This window comes from Blennius ocellaris (genome assembly GCF_963422515.1).
Source record: "Blennius ocellaris genome assembly, chromosome: 9".
In the NCBI taxonomy this organism is placed as follows: Eukaryota; Metazoa; Chordata; class Actinopteri; order Blenniiformes; family Blenniidae; genus Blennius; species Blennius ocellaris.
In genome coordinates this window covers 15,136,063-15,156,876 of record NC_137658.1, presented here as the reverse complement: position 1 = coordinate 15,156,876, position 20,814 = coordinate 15,136,063, and the positions used below count along the sequence as shown (strand labels likewise).

At 42.1% G+C, this 20,814-nt stretch overlaps 2 protein-coding genes across 4 annotated transcripts in view; one reads left to right on the top strand and one right to left on the bottom strand.

Moving 5' to 3' along the window:
• LOC308134456 (rho guanine nucleotide exchange factor 9-like) overlaps window positions 1–9,516 on the top strand; it is a 46,876-nt gene extending 37,360 nt beyond the window's left edge. For 2 of the 3 annotated variants that reach the window (XM_080502197.1, XM_080502196.1), the window contains 3 exons: window positions 2,638–2,881; window positions 3,149–3,217; window positions 6,606–9,516. In XM_080502197.1, coding sequence (XP_080358323.1) covers window positions 2,638–2,881; window positions 3,149–3,217; window positions 6,606–6,781 — 489 coding nt within the window. In that variant the 3' untranslated portion in view covers window positions 6,782–9,516. Of the gene's footprint in view, window positions 1–2,637; window positions 2,882–3,148; window positions 3,241–6,605 lie in introns of all 3 variants that reach the window. The other variant, XM_080502198.1, reaches the window with a different exon arrangement.
• A 186-nt stretch (window positions 9,517–9,702) lies between these two features.
• Window positions 9,703–16,135, bottom strand: asb12a (ankyrin repeat and SOCS box-containing 12a). The gene is made up of 4 exons (XM_080502199.1): window positions 15,960–16,135; window positions 15,449–15,775; window positions 13,229–13,757; window positions 9,703–12,310 (listed from the first exon to the last, which is right to left on the bottom strand). Exons 2-4 carry the CDS (start codon window positions 15,731–15,733, stop codon window positions 12,165–12,167), a joined length of 960 nt encoding a protein of 319 aa, XP_080358325.1. The 5' UTR covers window positions 15,734–15,775; window positions 15,960–16,135; the 3' UTR covers window positions 9,703–12,164.
• Between the last annotated feature and the right edge of the window lie 4,679 nt (window positions 16,136–20,814).

Here is a 20,814-nt window from a genome sequence, read left to right as displayed (position 1 = left end):
ACCTATTAGTGGCATATAGTAGGCAGCAAGTGAACATTAAGTCTGCAAAGTTGTTATAAGTTGCATTACCTGCATTATCTGCAGGGGTCAGTATCTATCGAAAGTGATCAGTGCAGCAGATAAGATGCTGGAAATAGGATGGAAACCTCCGCACACAACTAATTGATTTTTATGAATAAACTAATTCATTGACACTGTACTTATTGAGGTACAGTATAAATTACTGAAGTATACACAAATGTATGAGAAACAGCCACAGATTTAATAGAAATGTAATCATTAGTGATGTATTTGTTGACGTGTTTCTTAGTTTCAGATGATGGGCTCATGGTTAAGTGGCTTTGTTTTTTTCTTTATTTTGTTCACAAAAAATGATTCAGTGAACCAGTAAAATGGTCATGGCCATCCAATAGGGTTGCACAAGATATTGGGAATTAATCAGAACAATGTCAACTCGTGAAAAGGTAGGCGGTCATAATGCTGTGGCTGATTTCTGTTCATGTTTTTGCTGTGGTGTGTGTGTGTGTGTGTGTGTGTGTGTGTGTGTGTGTGTGTGTGTGTGTGTGTGTGTGTGTGTGTGTGTGTGTGTGTGTGTGTGTGTGTGTGTGTGTGTGTGTGTGTGTGTGTGTGTGTGTGTGTGTGTGTGTGTGTGTGTGTGTGTACTGTACAACTGCGAGATGTAGTTATAGTTCACGGTTTCCCTCTTGCTCACACTGACACCGACTTACGCCAGCGCGCTAATTAGATGCATGCGTTGGGCGACACTAACGTTTTCCAGCAGTCCGTCATTAACTTACAACCGCCGATTGCAGCCTGGCACTTGAGTGTGGAACGAAGTGCTGTTGCCCTGCCATGGGTAGTCTGTGTCACTCTTCTCCAGATGAGCAAAATAAATTGCATCGAGATCTTTGCAAAGCAATGAGCTGTGAAGCTATTTAAAAGAGTCTGACAGCTTCAGATGAAAGATGCCTCCACTTGCAGCTGCCAAATGAACAAACAGTTGGGATCAGCAGGTGGCAAAACATGCGGGATTAGCTCGGATCTTGAGGAGTTGTTGCATTTATTTACTGTCAAGCAGCGTCAACTGTACACACGTCACACTGCTGTGAGCTATTTGCCAATATACCATTCTGGTCACATGTCTGGCAGTCAGCATTGTACGTGGTTTTTGAGCGGTGAATTCTCTTGGACGAGCATTTTCAACGTAGCATGTTCATCCATAACATCATTGTTCCAGTCCAGTCACCCTTAATTGAATCTCAATTTGTATTCTTGAAGAAGTCGGTTTGATTCGTCTCATTCTGCTTCAGCTGTGTTTGTTGTCTTCCGGCTTTACATCCTTTGTACAATAATACAAGACCAGTGCAATAGTGCCACAATAGCATTAAAATTTAAAACTGTTAAGTTTTTCTTGGTTGCGGCGTACAAAATACGTGATGAAAATATCTATATTTTCGCAAAAACCATCACTACGGAAAATGACTACAATCTGAACTTAAAGCTAATTTCAATGATACATTCTTGTGCAAAATACTGTGAAATGTAAAAAAAAAAAGAATTCTCCTATAGCTGTTGCATTATGAATATTTTTACAAACTCATCCTCGCAGTGTGACTTTGAGACAAATCAGCAATGAGCTTTCATGGATTTCTGATATCTCAGCTCAAGTCTCTGTTGTTTTGTGTCCACTACTTTCTCAATTTTTTTTTTTTTTTTAAATCAATGTTGTCTTCAAAATTTTTACTATTTGCTTGGTTGTTTGGCAGATGGATTGGAGCTTTTTGGCAACTGCTTTTGGCCGACGACTCTTACGTTTGACATTCAGCCACAGCATCTCAAACAAGTTATAATTGTACTTTTGTGAATGACAATTCACAATCTGGCAGTTGGTGTGGCCACAGATGTTCAGCAGTGGCTCTCAGGAAGTGTCTTGATCAGATTATCAAAAATGATTATAAAGTACATCACAGGAACTCATGCTGAGCATGTGTGGTTATTTTATACATTTTGACAATTCATTGGTTGGATTAGGGGTGTCAAAAAATTTCACCCTGCAATTTCAACATGGCATCTTTAATAATGTTTTCCTGGTGTAAAAATCTTATGAAAAAACAATTCCTCTATTTATGTTTGGACTGTTACGTCCAAAATAGCAATAGTTGACTGAATTGTATGTTTTTTTTATTTGGGAACTCTACCATAACATTTGAAATCTTGCCTACATCCAATGATCCTAATGCTACTTTTTTCCTTCAGTGCATCACATAAATAAACCGAGCATTAAAAAGCTTTGGCAGATCTGCTAAACAGTGAGTAAACATGCTGTTATTTGCGGCGCACTTTCTACCTGTGTTTGTATGAGGCCAGCAGCAGATTTACTAAGAAATATGGCTTTCTGTGGCGTGCGTGGAAGGTGTTTGTGTGTTTGGGCAGCAGATGGAAAGGGTTGCATAAGACAGACTGTCAGGATACCAAGGGAGAGATGCTTGTTGACACCTCTAAGGTTCAGCGCGCACACACACACACACACACACACACACACACACACACACACACACACACACACACTCTCTCTCTGTCTCTCTCACACAGGCAAACACACACATTAACAGACGTCTTCCTCTCCTCTTCCTCCAGGATCTGATACGCCGGGACATCCTGTACTATAAGGGCCGCATCGACATGGATCGCTACGAAGTGCGGGACGCTATAGATGGCCGCGACGACGATTTCAACGTCAGCGTGAAAAATGCTTTCAAATTGTGCAACAAAGACAGCGAGGAGATCCACATCTTCCTGGCCAAGAAACCCGAGGAGAAGATCCGCTGGCTCAGGGCCTTCCACGAGGAGAGGAAGATGGTGCAGGAGGATGAGAAAATCGGTTAGTCACACAACTCTCTTGCACCTCCCCGTTTGGAAGCCATTAGTTTTAGTCACAATGGCAACATGAGTTTCAGTCACATGTGCAGGATAGATGGAGGATTTTGTAGCACAAAGAGAAAGGTGACACGTGTGCGATATACGCATGGGTTTTACTAAAAACATGCCGGCGTTTGTGACATACTATGACGCTTGTCATGTAAATTTTTGTATCAACCAAATGAAAATACATGAAATTTGAAACATTTGTACTTTACTTGCTGTTTAGGTTTCGAGATCTCTGAGTACCAGAAGCGTCAGGCAGCCATGACAGTGAGAAAGGTGACCAAACAGAAAGGTGAGGCAACAAGAAGATATCAGGTGATTTTCCTTTTTTTTTTTTCCCCCTCACTGATTTGCTCTGTCTTCTCATCGCTGTTTACTCTTTTCTTAACCTGCTTTCTTTTTTTTTTTTTTTTCATTTTTTTCTTTTTACTTCCCGCACCTTTTTCGAGCGCACACCGTGTTTCTGAATGGACCTAGAATAGCCTCGTGCGAAGTAAGCTAGAGAAGTCAAGAGGATTGATGTCGTCACGCTTTATCACTTCCAATATTTTCTCTCTTTTGAGTTAATTGTCTGTCAGCCCATAAAGGCGAGGATGACTTGATCTGAGTCATAAAGCAGCTGTTAAGCATCAATGAAAAGACAGAGGGCTGTTTGCATGAAGTATTGAGTTTAAAGGACGATACCGGTGCTCGTGGCATGTGGGTCTTGTGTCACGCTTGTCTTGAAACTATTTACTTCTTCAGACAATGCTTTGAATTTCTCTTTTACTGAGTTAGGGTGGTTTTTGGAACTTTTGCTTCCATTTCCATTCAAGGTCATGGAAACTACCCCCCCCCCCATAAGCAGACTCTAAATTTCCTAATTATTTGAGTAGTTCTTAACATTTTTTTTTTGCATGTAACAGAAGATGGTAGTGAATCCTGGGCTGTGTTTCAAAATACTTACTTACATTTAGATTTATATTTTTTATAAAGTAGTAGAAAGTAGCGATACAAAATTTGCAGTGTGCCAAAAAAACATACAAAGAACTGATTCTGTAAAAAATCAATTTTGCATCAAGCAAGCATGCACAGAAAATGATGTGTGAGATTTTTGAATTTTGATTACAAATGTGTGTTAAAAGATCAATAATGACACTGCATACTATTCCTGCTATAGGCCAGACATATTGTGCACTATTAAGCAGGGGCATCTTATTATCCTTGTCAACTGATCTATAGCTGTGTGTATACAGTATATATATATATATATATATGTATGTATACTGTATATATATGTTTCATTTGGAATATATATTTCAAACATGAATAGAGCAAAACATACATTATCAATAATAATAATCACAACAATCAAGCAGCAACTTGGAAAAATCAAGAACATAAAACTCTTTATTCATACTCAGAAATGTCTAAGCATATTAAATGCATTAGTTTATTGCCACTTCCCTAAAAGTTGTGATCTTCATGTGCTCTTTACGAAGAAAACCTCCACCTTGACCAACACAGTTTGTGAGATATATAAGAATAAGAAAAACTGACCTGTAATAATTGATTTTTAGGTTCTTTTCTATTCTCTCAGCTGAGAAGTAAAAAAGCTATCATTCATGACTTTTTTTCAATATAGTCACATTGACAAATATTTATTGCATGATGCATGAGCAGCACCAGTGAGTATGAAATGTGAATCAACCAACAAAACTATTGAAGTATCTGTAAAATCAAATACCCATTCCAATTCCATACAGCTTTATGTAACTCGGTGTTGTCCATCACAAGACAAACACAGAGACACATTCACTCCTATTATTTTACTTCGAGGCACAAATGAAACTGAAATGCTTTTTGCGGGGAGACTGTGAGAGAAAACCAGAAGAATACAAACTCCCAAGCCTGAACATGAACTGCAAATATTCTCACTGTGAGAGGAGACGGCGAACCGCGACACCACAGTGCAACCGCAGTGAAATCCATTCAGTGTTGTTGTCTGTATCAACATGGATTAGTCAGAATAACAAACACTGATGCTCTGATAAAGGCTTTTGTCCACGTCCAGCTATCTCAGTTCAGATTTTGCATATTGTAAATGCAATCACAGATGTCAGATGTATTCCGCTTTAGCACATAGCAGGTGGTTTCTAACAAAGCCCTGATTTGCGTACTTTATGAAGCACGCCCCTTTAATTTGAGGAAAATCAGGCCATGCTCTGATTTACATTGTCCCACACCTTCCACGGCCGACACAGTAGTAAGCCCTGCCAATGCCTCCGGCTATCTCAGTAACAGAAGAACATGTCAGACAAGTTCTTCAAGGCTCCACCTCCTGACAAAGCATCACAGAGGACCCGCATTTCCACACTGCTGCTATCATCCTTTAAGAATTAGCCGTTTTAGCGCTAGGCTAGATGTTTGTCCATTGACCATCACTGATCTGTTCTCGCAATGAGCATGACCATCCATCAAGATACAATTGAACTAATGACCACTGCTGGAATGTTCTCTCTGACATTAGGATCCCTCTAGATGTCTGTCAGAAGTAAATGTTGTGTGTTTCTAAGTGCTGTATGTGTACATGGCTGGCACAAGGTGAAGTACTCTCTTGACTTTCAGATTCATTTATAGATTTCATCTTGAGAAAGAGGGCCATGTTGTATGGACATGGTTTGAAAATGATAAAGGTATATGCATTAGAGTTCTCCTTAGCGCTAGCACAACAAGATGCCATGGCAACTGCTAAAACAGCATTGGGAGGCGTTGTGTTTAACGTTGGCCGTCCAATCTGTTTACAAGCATTATCTTGACCATCTCAAGATAAACAGGTCCCACTAACACAAACAGACGCTAACCCTTCTAACTGCTATAACAAAAAAACAGTGTCTGGGTCAAAACACCTGTAACAAAAAGACACTGTTTCTCATTTTCCTCATTTTTCTTTCCAAGATGCCATGGCAACTTTTGAATATTTCATCTCCGAATATCGACTGTATCTATTTATTAATGACACGAGCATAGTTGTGATGCTTGTAGACTGTAGCTAAATGAAAATGTAGACTGTAGTTAAGTGCATATTAACAGTTTTTTTTCTGTTGGCTCTATTTTCACCACTCTTGTGTTCTCAAGTGTCGAGGGTGCTATTCAAACAAATGTGCTGTTAGCAAACATGAAAGAACAGTGTCCACCCCAACCCCCCCCCCCCCCCCCCACCCCCCCCACCCCACCCCTCCCGCGCTCCACGTCCAAATGCCCAGTTTTGTCCTCAGTGTATCAGATGTAATCTCTTGGTTCTATTGTTTGCCTGCTACAGACTTTGATTGAATAGCATCTTCAGTCTCCCTTGTGTCATTGCTAGAGCTGAATACCACATGTCGTCCAAATTCAGCTGCCATCGTTACTCTTGTCATATCTCAGGATTAATATGCGGGAATGTTAACGCCAATGGCTCATTCTGTACGTCTCTGTGCCTGTTTTCTGTGGAAGCATGACTTGATGTTGTGTTGTTGTGCCCGTTTTGGATGCAATACTGATAACGTTTCCCTTTTTGCTGCCCACCTCTCTTCCTTTCTCCTTTGCTTCGTGTCCTGCTCTTTCTGCTCTTCCTGCTCTTCATCCCCGTCTTCTTCTACCTCACCCCCCCCCCCCTCTCTCTCTTTTTCTTCTTTTTTTTTTTGCACCTGCCTTCTTAGGTGTAAACAGGTGCACGCCCCCCTCATACCCGCCCCCCCAGGACCCCCTCAGTGTGGGGCAGTATGAGGTTACGGAGGACATGGCACAAGGAGAGGTTTTTGAATTCAGTCAATCCAAAAGAGGCCAGGCTCCTTTCTGGCAGAATTTTAGTAGATTAGCTCCATTTAAGAAATAGAGATACACAGACTCTTCCGAAGGACCAGCTATTTTTCTTAGAAGCACTAAACACTGGATGATTATGTCCCATGATGAAGAAAAATATGAAAAACATACGCACACACACACACACACACACAAGAGACTTGGAAGTCAAGGACCAATGTTAATATAGAGAGCGACTGGAAGCAGCAAGAGGACTGAAGACTTGGATTTAAAAAAAAGGAGGAAAAAAAATACAACTTTATAATTCATATATGTTAGTAACGTTATTAGTTATCATGCCTCTCCAGCTGAGTCATCCATCAAGAACTCGTCCCCTCTGATTCTGCATATTCGCTCCATCTGAATGTCCTGGAGGTATTTGGATTCTCATAAGATTTGGTTTTAATCGACCATCTGGATTCGGGAGGTCACACGTCAGGTCATTCCCAGTTCGTGTGATGGAGGTCAAGAGCTGAGGTCTTAACCCGCTGCTGCTGCTCTGTGAGTTTGTTTTTTTGGGGGGTTTTTTTTGGGTTTTTTTGCTGCATTCTTCTGAATGTGAGATAGATTAACGACGACCTCAGCTGCCGGGCTGTGGAGGACCTTCCCAAGCTTGACTGTGGACGTCACCTCTGAGTTCAGCCCACCCCATCACGGACTGATCGGGCCACTAACATCTGGATTCTGCTCCTCTTCGCTCCGATGCTCCCTTCCTCTCCTCTGCTCCAACCGCCTGCATACAAAAGCGTCACGGTGTTGCCATCCCTCTCCACATCCCTCCCGTCCCCTCTATCACTCCATCCACCTGCTCAGCCTCCGTGAGTCAGTGGCTCTCGGAGGGAGGCTCTCATTCACTCGGAAAGCTGCCGTTGGCCATGATACGATGGGTCAGGGAACAAATCAATAGTGGGAAGCATCAATAGAATATTTACATCCTTTCCACCAAGCGCTTGTGACAGGGTATTCATATCCGATGACACCGGGGATCTGTGCGGAGAGCTCGCCCGCTCAGACGAAACAGCTGGGAGCAGGAGATAGGCGGGCTGCGGTCCACCTGCCTGGTGTTTCCCCCCCCCCCCCCCCCCCAACCCCCACCCACTCCTCCCCCCAGAGACCACCCCTGTAGCACTGTGCTGGCAGCTCACTGGGTGTTTCTATGGAAAGAGCACAGCCTACCTCCAGATACCAGAAAGTGAAGTTGATGCATCGTCCAAGGTCTAAAATATTATCTCGCGTTTCAAGTCGGCCGTTAAATACAACAATCAGTTGATTTAATCATTTTCTTTTGCTTACACTGTTTAAAAAAAATAAATAAATTTTTAAAAGCACAGCATATGAGAAATTAGTGCGCGGCCTATTTAGCACTAGATGAGGGCGAAATGATAAAAAAAAGTGGGTAGGAAGACGTGTGGACAAGAATGTGTGTCTGCTGCAGTAGAGGGGGCCAATACCGTGAGGAGAAAGAAAGGTGAATTCAATCTGTAGCACGCAGGTGTCCTCTGACAGATTCATGCATCTCTAAAGACTGCAGCTTCAACTCTTGGCTCTCCGCCCCGTCACGTTGTTCCCCAAGATCTGATCCGTGTTCTCTGGCAGTTCGCTGCGGCACCCGCTAAGTGATTTATAAGAAGGACTGTTGCCCGATCAGATTGACTTGTTTAACCAACAAAATCCCTGAAGCCGCCGCCTCCGAGAGAGGGATCTGGCTATCAAGTCCCCCGAACGAAGATCCGACGGGAAACAGTGGATTTTTAACGCTCATCATAAAAGATATATTCTTTTCTACACTGGGAATGTAAGTGAAACATCTGTCCACAGTTTGTGATTATACTTTGACCTCAAATACCGGAGTACATTTTGTGTTGAATTCTCTCACCAGATGGACAGTACATATACAGTATGACAACTTGTGCAATGTGATATATCATTATATATCTTCACTATTCACTACAACGTGATATCAAAGAGTTATATATTGTTCTATGTCATTCGTTTGCCTTCTTATAGGCCTTATAAACTAACGGAGAAAGGAGAAAAAAAGACCTTAGAATTGCTTTTGTATGTTGTGTAATTTATGTTTTTGTTTCAGTAAAAAGAAAGTTGAGAAACGGGTGAGTTGGCTGCTGGTGTCTGTAGAGATGGCTCCCGGTGAGATCGTTCTGGAAGATTATTCTCCTGTCTGGCACAGCAAAAAGATATGGTTCCCAGGCCATGATAACCTCAGGTCCCGTGCTATGCCCCCCCCCCCCCCCCCCCCCCACCGCCCACCCCACCTACCCAACCCCCCATCCCTCCCTGCCCTGCCCCATCTCCCACCACCCTACTCCACACTACCACCAGTATCAACATGCAGACAAACACACACAAACACACACACACACACTCTCGTAGACACACGTAATCACGCGCACTCGCTGGCCCGTTCTGCTGCGGAGAAGAGAGATGCTATCTAACAGTGCCTTCCAGCATTCCACTAGTGATTATCTATTCAGTTTCACAAGCAGATTTGAATTAGTCATGTATTTTCCCTTCAGTGCATCTCTCACTCGCTCTCTCTCTCTCTCTCTCTCTCTCTCTCTCTCTCTCTCTCTCTCTCTCTCTCTCTCTCTCTCTCTCTCTCTCTCTCTCTCTCTCTCTCTCTCTCTCTCTCTCTCTCGTACGCTGTGGGAATTCCTCGTTCCCTGGTGCACGAGATCCGCTCGGACAGAAACTTAGAGGTCAGGCCCTCTTTTCTCCCCCCTTTCTTTTCCATATGAGTTAGATACTGTGCTGTCTGACAGAAACACTTAATAGAGTTTTTTTTTTTTTTTAACCACCTTATTATACTCTATCGCACTCTACATAGCAGCAGTTTTATTGCACAAAAAGAATCTAATTTCAGAAGTTTAGAAACTACATAGAGTTCATTTATCTATTTAACATGCTGAGAGATGGTTTAATTTGAATATACAGCAGGAAGCAGGTTTTCATTCGTCGACCTGGGTTTCACATTTGAAAGTATATTATTAGCACTGAGTTCTGAATCAAAAGAAGAATCATCTATTTTACCTTTATCAGCTACACATTGTAAATACTGTAAAAAGAACAGATCATATATTTGGATATTGGTATTTTGCGTTGGAGACGAATGTTGTTCCAGTTCTAGCGTGCGGTAGACCTCAGTACCAGGTAAAATGCATGTTTGTGGCATCCAATATTTTGCATGAGACTTAAGGCAACTCTTAACAGATTGTTTGGTTTCATTTTGACTTCCGAATTGACTCTTTTCTTTTGAAACTCATTGAATCCCACGACGACGCGGAACCGCTCACGTTGTGAACCCATGCCATCTCACTAGAGGGAGTTCTTTTCTCTGTCCACCTGTCTCCTGCTCACTTCACATCACATGTCGTAGCTTCTGGTTCGTTTGTTGTTGTTGAGTTGTTTTGTTTTTTTATTTTATTTATTGTCGAGTCCAGGGGGAATTTAATCTTATTTTCATTCATGCTGAATCACAGACTGAACTGTTGATTGCTGATCTGACAGGCACTGGCGTTCTCTTTGCCCACATAAATGGGTACCATAGACTAAACTTATTTTTGAAGCCTTTTCTTTACTTTAACCTTTAATCATTACTGTCACGCTCCAGACTGCTGGTTGATTTTTTTTTTTTTTTTTTTTATGATCTTTTTTCTCCAAATGCCATTTTCTGCGGAGGTAAAAAAAAAAAAAAAAAAAAAAAAAAAAAACGGGTATAATTTTTCTATAACAACAGTGAACCAAATAGGAGTTAGCACTGATCATGGGTGTTTGTGTATAGATTTGTAGTCAAGCAGAAGAGCTGAATAAATTAGAAGCCTCTTGCGATGAGCTAAAAATAAACATAATCCTGAATACACAGACACACACAGACACACACACGCACACACTCCGTGTACTTCACTCCAATTCATATCATGCTCTTGTTTCTACTTAAGAACTGATTATTTGAAGTACAATGACTTGACTTTACCAGTGAACATATCACTTGTATTTATTGACAGCAGTATTAAATAGTACCAATTCTGGCCACGTTGTTTCAAGGATGTATATATTGGTTACATTTATTTCTTTTATTAATTATTAATCTGACCTGAGAGGACAGTTTTGAACACAGTTGAAGTTTTCATTTAGTTTGTTTCTTTTTTTACTCTCTCTCTCTCTCACTCTCTTTCTGGTCATGTAACCACAACAGGATGCTTCAGAGGTTGTTCACATTTACCTTTTTCCTTTTCTTTTCTTTTTTAAATTCCCGGGTGCACATGAGCCAGTAACTCGTTCACGTTTAACATGTGTTGTTTCAGACCGGTCAGGGTACAAGTCGTCAACAGCCATATCTTGATGTGGTTTTCATAGACAGCAACGACTTGCAGAAGACTGACACCCCACACTCGGAAAACACACTCCATTGTATATTACCATCTAGATTGAAGGTCTGGATTCTTTCCTTTCACAGATAAACTTACTCACAATATCCGCATCCTTTTGTCGCCATATGCAAAACATTTGTCATTTTCTTTCTCGCCGGCCTTTTTTCAGTTGGATTATTTGTTGTAGAGATGAAAAACCTGAAAAATAATTGCCTATTCAATCCAGAAACTGTGAATGGGAGAGTGGAGATGTCAACTGTATGTACATTATATGTTTTGATGTAATCAAGAAGCACTGGGAATATGTTGTACTTCGCTGTAAAAAAAAAAAAATGAATCCATATCTGATATAGCTGTACTTTTGTTGAAAATAAAACCTCTACAGAAGTGGGTGTCGAGGCGTCAGATGTGCGAGTGAGAGCATTGTGCCGGCTTTCCTGTGATATCATCTCCCTGGTAAAGTGGGGCCTGTTCCCAACAGCTGACGCATTCACTTGCTGGATGTATTACAGAGGAAAGATTTATCACCACAGAATGAAAATCCTCATCAGAAGCAGGTCACAAAATTTAAGTAAAGAGCTTTCAAAAATTACAAACTTCTAGCCTCCAAATAACAACCTTAATCAATAAGTAATGAGAGATATGCAAATCTTCTCTCCCTGCTGCTCATTCCAAACATGCAAGACTGAGCTCTTTTCTTTTTTGTTTGTGTTTTTTTTTTTTTTCCAACAGAGATCTAAGACATCCTGGTGTGATGCTTTCGTGTGTGTGCGTGCGTGCGCGCGTGCGCAAAATTGATCAAAACTGCCAATGCAGAGCCCAAAGTTTGAGCAAAGCCCAATGTGCAGTGTTACTGTGGTCTCTGGTGGCCAACCTTTGTACTACACTTCCAACATGAACGTCTTTACGATCTCTGTTAGTAAAAATAATTTCCGTGAGAAAACACAAAACATCAAATCAGGGGTGTCAAAGTACTTAAAATAAGAATAGAATAGTAGAAAAAAACAAACAAACAATCTTCACAAGGCTTCACATGACTTCAGAGGGGTCGTGCTTTAAGTAGTTCCTCAGTATCACAGGGATGTCCAGTCCGTTTACTGCAGGCTCCTTATCAGCAAAAGGGAGGAATCCTCGGATTGCCAGCCGAGTCTGTGACATCAGCGTCTTGGGACAAACTAACCAGGAAACAGAAGCAGCAAACCAAAGTGAGACAACAAATCCAAGTTGGGACGCAGTCTAAAATGTCATTCAGAAATCAATCAAAGTGTTTGAGCCATATATTGAACTGAATGAGCTGATCCAGACTGAAAATGGACAGGCACACACACTTGTAGGATCGCAAATTAGCTTTAAATGTATGGTTTTGGACTATAGGAGGAAACCAGGAATACCTGAAGAAAGCACACTCATGCACACAGAAAACATACAAACTCTGCCCTATGGGGCCACAAATAAAACTGAACCAAAGAACTTTAATCAGAAAGGCCTAAAATCAAGAACTTGTTCTCCATGATTTAGTCAGATCTGCTCTACATCTCATTTAGTGGATTTGATGGTTGTATATTTTCATCAGAAGGTGACAGATTTGTTCTGCTACCAGGGCAGAAAAAGTTCCTTTTTGAAGAATGAGCTTTCAGTTTTCTTCCTTTTAGAGTTGAGTTTTAGTGGATGTAGTAATAACCTGTTCCCAGATGAGGCTTTTTCAAAGTGTCGATGCAGGAATTTCCACCTCATGATCATATTTGACCATGTGATGGATTGAAAATTACATTCTCAGCCTTGTCACATGCATACAGGAGTATCTAACTTCTGTTAACAATGTGTACAGTGGGTGAAAAATCTCTCAGGTTATTTGCCGTTTTACTTTACTTTAGTCAATCATTATTTGTTTTTCTATTTGTGTGTGTGATTCTATGTGGATCTGACATGTAAACCTTTCAAAACTTTAGTAGAACCTGCCCCTATTTACACTTTTAAACAAGTATATATTCATTAACAACAAAGGCATTTCTTGGTTTCACCAGTGGTTGTGCCAATTAAATATATAAATAAATAATTCAATCAACTCAACGCATATATCACTCTCCTCTCACCTCTTTCTTTGAGCAGCAGCAGCAGAGCTTCGTTCTGCTTTGTAGTTTTATCAATGATGAGTGTGGGCAGGTACACGTCTGCGCCAAAATCTATGAGGAGCTGAATGTACTCCACCCCGCAGCCGTAACGCAAGCACACCTCCAGGACAGTCTTTGGCTGCTTTATCCTGGCCAGCATCTTCTCGTCCGTGCAGTTGTAGTTGGGGTTGGCCCCGTGCAGGAGCAGCAGTTTGAAGCAGTCCAGGTGTCCGTACACGGCCGAGATGTAGAGGGGCCCTCTGCAGGCCGTGGCGTTGGAGGCCCACTCGGGAACTTTGGGTCTGACGTCCACCTCGGCCCCGAAGCGCAGCAGCTCCCGGAGCACGTCCATGTCGCCCTCCCGGGCGGCCGTCAGCACCGGGGAGCAGTTGTTGTACTGGCTGCCGTTGGGGTCGGCCCCCGCCTTCAGCAGAGCCACCACACAGTCCAGATGTTTCCCGCTGACAGCTGTGAACAGGGGCGTCTGGGCCTTCACGTCCAAACTGTCAATCTGGATTAAAAACAAAGCACCGCAGACAACTGTGACAGGGATTGAACGCATACATTATGATGGGGTTTTGTTTTGTATTGTATTGATGAAACTGACTCACGATGTCACAACATCATCTAAAATTAATGCACCGCAAACATTTGGAATCACTGCCAACAGAGTTATTCCTTTATGAGACGATATAATACATTATTTTAAGATACAATATCAAATGTCACAATAAGATGCAATACAATTGACAGAATATTATACCAGCGATGATATGTTATACTGTAGTATAAGCTTTATGATGCTATTCATTAAAAGCATATAAATTCACTATGGGAGATCAAATTTGATATGAAGCTGTATGTCAAAATAGCATACAAAGAGATTATATAAGAGGATATACTATTTGTAAGATACTATACATTATCATGCAATACAAGTAATACTTACAACACCAATAAAGCAACAAAACAATAGAAATGTACACTTATTTACATCATAATATGTTTTGGTAGATTGCATTTATCCAATAAGAGTTCCTTGTGGTCATTAGGGCTGGCATAGAAATCATTTAAACCACAGTGGCTGCAATAAATGCATTTTTGTGTAATGGTGCGTCAGTAAATGAACACATTAGCGGTGCATAAAAATCACAATTCTTGTTCATGGTGATGAGCTTCCCATCTGGCTACAGGTAAGCACTCTCACTGAGGAAAACAGTGAGCTCTCATCACTGAGGTCACATCCTGGAGGTGGACACAATCCTTCGGCAGTGTGTCAATGAATCTGTGGTGAGCTCACGCTGGAAGCCAAAGCTTCAGTGTGAGCAGACGGACATCGTTTCCTCGTGGCTCGAGTCGGAGGAGGCGAAAGGCATTCATAGAATTCTCATGAATAGATGTGTTTGTGCAAAAAGATTCTGTTACGCTTGAAAAATAAAAGGTATCCCATTGAAGGCCATTTCGGTATTTGTGCCACTTGAATCTGTTCTGTTATCAGTGTTATCTGGTTCCCTTCAGCTGTGTGGCTACTGTCACAGACACCACATTCAGCAGCAGTGTTTTCCCAATGATTTCGTCTCCTTCTGGTGTCTGTTCACTCCGGTTACACCATCATCGATGGGGTTTTTATTTCTGTGTGCAACACTAATGAATTCATGTGGACTTGTGCTAAAAATCTATGTTTGAAAGCTTAATTTATAATGTCCAGAGTAAATGTAAAATGTTCAAATATGAATACTGAACGTGCCTGAACCTAAAGACTCTGCTGCAACGTGCAATTGTGGACTGATGTTTTCACTGCTGACCACTTGTGATTGAATCACTGGAGATGTATGGACGCTCCAGGTCAAAGGTCGCCTACATATGTTGTGCCAGAGAACAAGATTATCATTCACACATTGAGCACGTTTATCACGGCGAACGCTTCATGGATAGAAAGACGGAGGAAGAGGAGAAAAGATATAAATGGCTTCGCAGATCTGACGCAAATGTGAATTTTCGCAGCTTTAATGTCCATCGAGTAAAATGTCTTAGAAATACTTTGCAAATCAAAGAAACCTGACGGAATCAAGTATTATGGGATGGCTGACTTTTCTGTGTGATATTGCTCAGTAAGCAGGATATCTGTGTGCATAACACCCATCAGCAGTCTCACGGCTGTATACTTCTCCAAGAAATACAACAGCCCTCGCCACGTCTCACCTCTGCGCCATGCTCCAACAACAACTCCAGGCACCTCAGGTGTCCCAGAGCAGCAGCGGTGCGCAGGGGGGTTACCGGGACCCCCCACCCGCTCCGGGCGTTGATGGACTTTCTGTAGGCCTCCTGGGACAGCAGCTCGGAAAGCACAGCCACGTCATCGCTGCTCACGGCGTTTTTCAAGGCCTGGCACTGCTCGCCGTCCTCGTCCTCCTCCTTGGGTTGCAGCAGGGAGAAGATCTTGGAAATGTCCATCAAACTCATGTTGACAGCTTGGCCCAGAACCATAATGCAACTCCAGGCTACGGTGCCAAGTCAGAAGCTTTCCATCTGCAGCGGCATAGAGAGAAACGACAACAACACGCGCACACACACGCACACACACACACACACACACACACAGATGACATCCTTTTGTCATTTTGGTGTCTAGTACTCCAACATGTAATACACAAAGCTCATCCCCATCGAACAAACAACAGTCAGACCCAGATTTAAGCAGGAACACACCTACCTCACTTTGATGCTTGTTGACGGTGTTTCCAAAAGTTCAACTGTGCAGATTCTCCATTGTGAGTCACGTGAGGGAACGCTAAGAAAGTGGATGATGCTTCCAGAGCTGCTACCACTTGTGAAAAGTGTCGTATGCCATAAGTGTGGATGTGTGTGTTTTGTGTATGTGCATGTGTGTGTGTGTGTGTGTGTGTTAACTGACAGAGGGGGCCAGGACTCCTTCCTGGGGCTGGGGGGTTGGGGGGTTGAGGGGGTGGTGGGAAGGGGACTAATTTTAGGCCACACATGGGCCTGGCTAAACTTCCATTCTTGGAGAGTGGAGGCGAAGGTTTATAATTAGAAAGGTGGCAGAGTTGTGACACAAGCTCAGTGATTGGTGAGTGTGACTTTGTCTGTGGTGGTATGCAAAATAGACGAGACAAAAAAAATAAATAAAAAGAAATGTGTCAGGCCCTATCAGGGCCCACAGGCTGAAAGAAATAGCAAATTATTTATCTGGAAGGTAGCCGGTGTGTCGCCCGTGTCCTGTTATCACCCTGCTTCCCTGACTCACACTGAAGCAGCCATTTTTAGCGTCAGCTGCGTGACTGTCAGAAGCTTTAGAGGAGAAGCCAGTCAGCTGTCCCTCTGCCAAACCCACCCTTGCTTTCAATGCCGTTCCACGATCAGAGCGGGAGAGAGGGGCTGAGACGCATCACGTTCTCGCAGCAGATGGCACAAGAGTCAGGATTCCTGGCATCGCACAAACGCACTGTGACGTTTTATTTATTTATCCGGGCAGAAGCAAACGGGACAAAATTCAAAGGGGGCTTTAAATGCAAACACCCAGAGTCACCTTCAAAGAGCGCTGACAAAATGAAAGCGATCAGCTCCTCCAATGAAATACAAAGAGCTTTATAACTGGAGATACTTTGAGTACAGTTGTTACTGATAACATCAATGACTCTTGTCCTGTGAGGGTGCACCACTGGGAACGAGCCCTGAAAACTGCAGCAACAGGGACTTTAGCTGTTTATGTTATGACATGTACAAATATCTGAGGTAAGCATTATAATTAACATTTCTAAAAGCTTCTCACATTAAAAACACTGCCCCTTTTGATCAAGCTCATAGTTAGAGATGGCCCTGGTGACTGTGATCCCTCCCACTATGGAGAGATTTACATAAGCAACTCAATTAGACTGAAATTATATGTTACAGCATGTCATTCATTTCTGTTTTGTCTTCTCCTCACTTTAATATGCCTTTTTCTGCTCTTGTTTCACTCACAGTGGTGGCGTTCTGCTTTTCTTTATTTCTACTTAACATCCCAGCAGCCTGCTTGATGCGCACTTGTTACTTCATTAGGTCAATTCATTATTGAAAGGTTTACTTTTGTTGCATAGCAAATACTTTATACATGAATAGTTCTTTTCTTCACTTCGGGATATTTCCAAATATCTTAGGTTGAAATCAGTATTTGGGTTAAAAACAAATACAAAATACTAATTAGTTCAAATGAGGAGTCGTTACAAATTACCAGACATTTATTTCAAAATGTAAGAAATATAAATCTACTTATAAAAGTATGATTCGAAAGGTATTTTATAAATCCCGTATAGGAATGTGTGTGGTTAGAGCATCAAAACAATACAAAGATTACATACAAGAATACATACAATGTACTGAAATTAAACAAAATTTAATGAATAAATGTATTTGCAATTAAGTGCAAATACACCAACATACTAAACAAACAGGAGCATTATACAGTCAAAATGCAGCAGGCTGGAGAGACGTTCTGCTATACTCAGTTCTGCACCTCTGAACCATGATTCTTCGGATAGAAAGTGGGAAAAAAGCTGTGCTGGATTTCCCTCGGTGTAAGGAAATTGTGTGAGCGGGAAGGATAGGTTCTTAATTATGGATTTAGTCTGAAAAGTGTTCAGCAACCTGCTTCAATGTGTCCTTCTCTTCAAATATCCCGGAGACTAGGACTCATTAGTTGTGTTTGTGTGCCGAAAACAAGAAGTTGCTGCACAGAATAAGTTTGCAATGAACTATTTCACCATAAACGTAAACATTGTAACAACGCATTGGCAATGTTATACTTGTCTGTCCATACAAACCATTCTATAAATTCAATGCCACAGTATCAACATGGAATGTAATTAAATAAGCCAATTGAATACGTTTGTTTTTCCCCCTTTTCACGTGACAGTCATGGTTAATGTGATCAGAGAATGAAATTGAATTTGTAGTTACAAAGTTTGCCCAGCAGGTGGCGGTGATGACTCGCTGATAGCAGGAAGTGTTAACGAAAGATGAAGAAGGAAGAGAATCTGTTTAAATTCTACGCAGTTGTTAGTTTTTCTCTCGTAAAATTTGTACAAAACGCGGACAAAAATGTCTGGTTGGGAAATGCTATTTTTACTTGTTTTTAATGGTGTTGTTTTGTAATGGACGTGGTGAGTCATCACCCGCGGTGAACATGATGGTGTTTTTAGCAGGTCGCGTTAAAACAGTTTAAAACTGTTTATTATCCGGAAGAAAATGGACGAGGAGGAAGAGGAGAGGAGGAGGAGACAAGAGGCATGGAGGTTTCCAGAGGGAGTGACGGGACCGGGGCCGAGTTTCGAGGTCACTGAGGTTGCAACCGTCCCGAGCAGCGGGGACACGGAGCCCCCCCCCCCCTCCACACCCGGCGGGGGGAGAGAGAGAGCCTCCACCCCCCCGGGAGTCACGGAGGCCCGCCCCGCCTCCACTGATCACCACAGAGGGTCAGAACGTTAAAGGGCCACCTGACGGAGGTCTATGTAATCCTGACCGCCTGACTCAGTTTTGTTGCTTTAACGAGACTTGAATGTGTAATATCTTGCCGAGGCCGAGCCGGACCGCCGGGGCCTGGCCGGGCTCCTGCGGTGTGTGTGTGCGCGCGGGCAGACACCGGCTCCTCCTCCGGCCTTGGAGACTTTTATCAGGAGGAAGAAGACACAACTGCAAGTCCCAAAGACTAAACACAGGCCGGAGTGAGTGACTTTAACAAGCCCGATCGCTTTTAGAGGCTCATCTGTCAAGATCACGTTTACGAGAGTCCGACTGGTTCGCAACAAGAGTGATTAACTTTATTTATGAAACTCTTCTCTGAAGTTATTAGTGCTTTACAGACTGTCCAAATAAATATAAAACAATGCGATAGATGAGATACAATTGTATCATAACACAATTATCCTTTCACAAAACATAAGTGTCTGGAGCTGCAAAACAAGTAAATATATGTTCATATAAATAAAACACACATTTACATCATTGCACGGTCACAAGAAGAAGCCAGAATTATTAAATTCTTCTTCTATAACTCACTATTTAATATCTTCCTTCAGCTTTTCAGTTCCCTAAAAAAACTAAAACATTCAGTCAAGTTATTTATTATATCTAAGTCTAATTTCTGTTGTATTTCACAGCTTCAAAAGCTGGTATAGTATAACGGTTTGCTGTATTTGTCAGAACTGTAATTAATGTTGCATTTCTGAAATTTAAAAACTACAATTAAGACACACTTAATTGAACTATTTAACAATTTTGTTTCAGGCTGTGATGCAAATGGTGGTTAGTCTACTGAGCCATCTGTGCGTCAGACACGAAATGGAAGTAACCGTAAAAATCTGATACACCATTTTGTGTGATGGAGTAAATGGGCTACTTTTGGCTCCAGATCCCTGGTCTAGTAGAGACTTCCGACTTCCGTTTATGTCACAGACGCTTTTAAAGACAGTCTTTAGAAGCTGACTGACAGCTCGCCAGGTTGTGGTGTTAGAGGAGTTATTCCAAAGCGTTGTAGATGGAGAGAAACAACAAAACCCCCAAAAAAACCACCACTTTGGACTGTGGCACAGTTTTGGTAAAGGAGACAAGTCGTGTTATCTCCCTTTAAAATCAACTCTTAAATGAACGGTGCCAATGACTGAGTGATTTATGTTTTGGGGAGTTTTATTGAGGACTAATCTGAGCACTTTCTTGCAGAGTTTAGTGCTTTTGTGGGAGCACAAATCTCCCACAGCCCTCTAATGCCCCTCGCCGGATTTGGGAGGAACTACTTGGCGAAGATACGCGGGTCACAGCAACCTGGGGTTGCCTTAGCAACCACTAAGGAACGTGGAGTTGCCCTAGCAACAGATGAAATGAGGGGTTACCCTGACAAAAACGCTACAGGAACTCATTTAGCGAGACCTGGCTGTCCTTTTTCAGACAGATAGCTGCAGACATGTTGGGCGCAGTATTAATACAGCCAAAGACACAATGATGGCGTGGAGTCAAGCATATTTCCGCCGCTTTATTTCCAAACACTGACTAAAACCACCCATTGTTTACATCCATAGCACTATGAACTGAATGAATTAGAGGCACTATGATATTTTGTAAGAGAGAGAAAAAGAAAAGATTGACCCGTCTTATCAAACACCCAGGAAGGCTGGCATGTGTAAGCAAAACTAATGGAGCTTTAAAAGCAGGAGCACAGGAGGAGTGCGAGACCAACATAATCCAATGCTTGGTACAGGAGTTCTTCCTTGTAATTTTGCTTCTCGACAATAGAGCTTACACCTTTCTGAAGAATTTTCTAAGGAACCCGCATTTGTGGGATGAGTAGAGTGGAGTAAGTGGTTTGCACCCATTGGAACACTCATGAAAGTCTAACAGCTTCACTCTGCTGAAGCCATTAACTTGTGTCCATTACTCAATGTAAGACAGACTTGAATTTAAGCATTTTTCCAGAGTATTTTTCATTTTATTCCAGTTATACGTTCAACCTGGGCGACAGACAAAATGGCCCTATGAAACACCTGCTCTCCCCGAGGGTGTGACGGGTGTTGGATCTA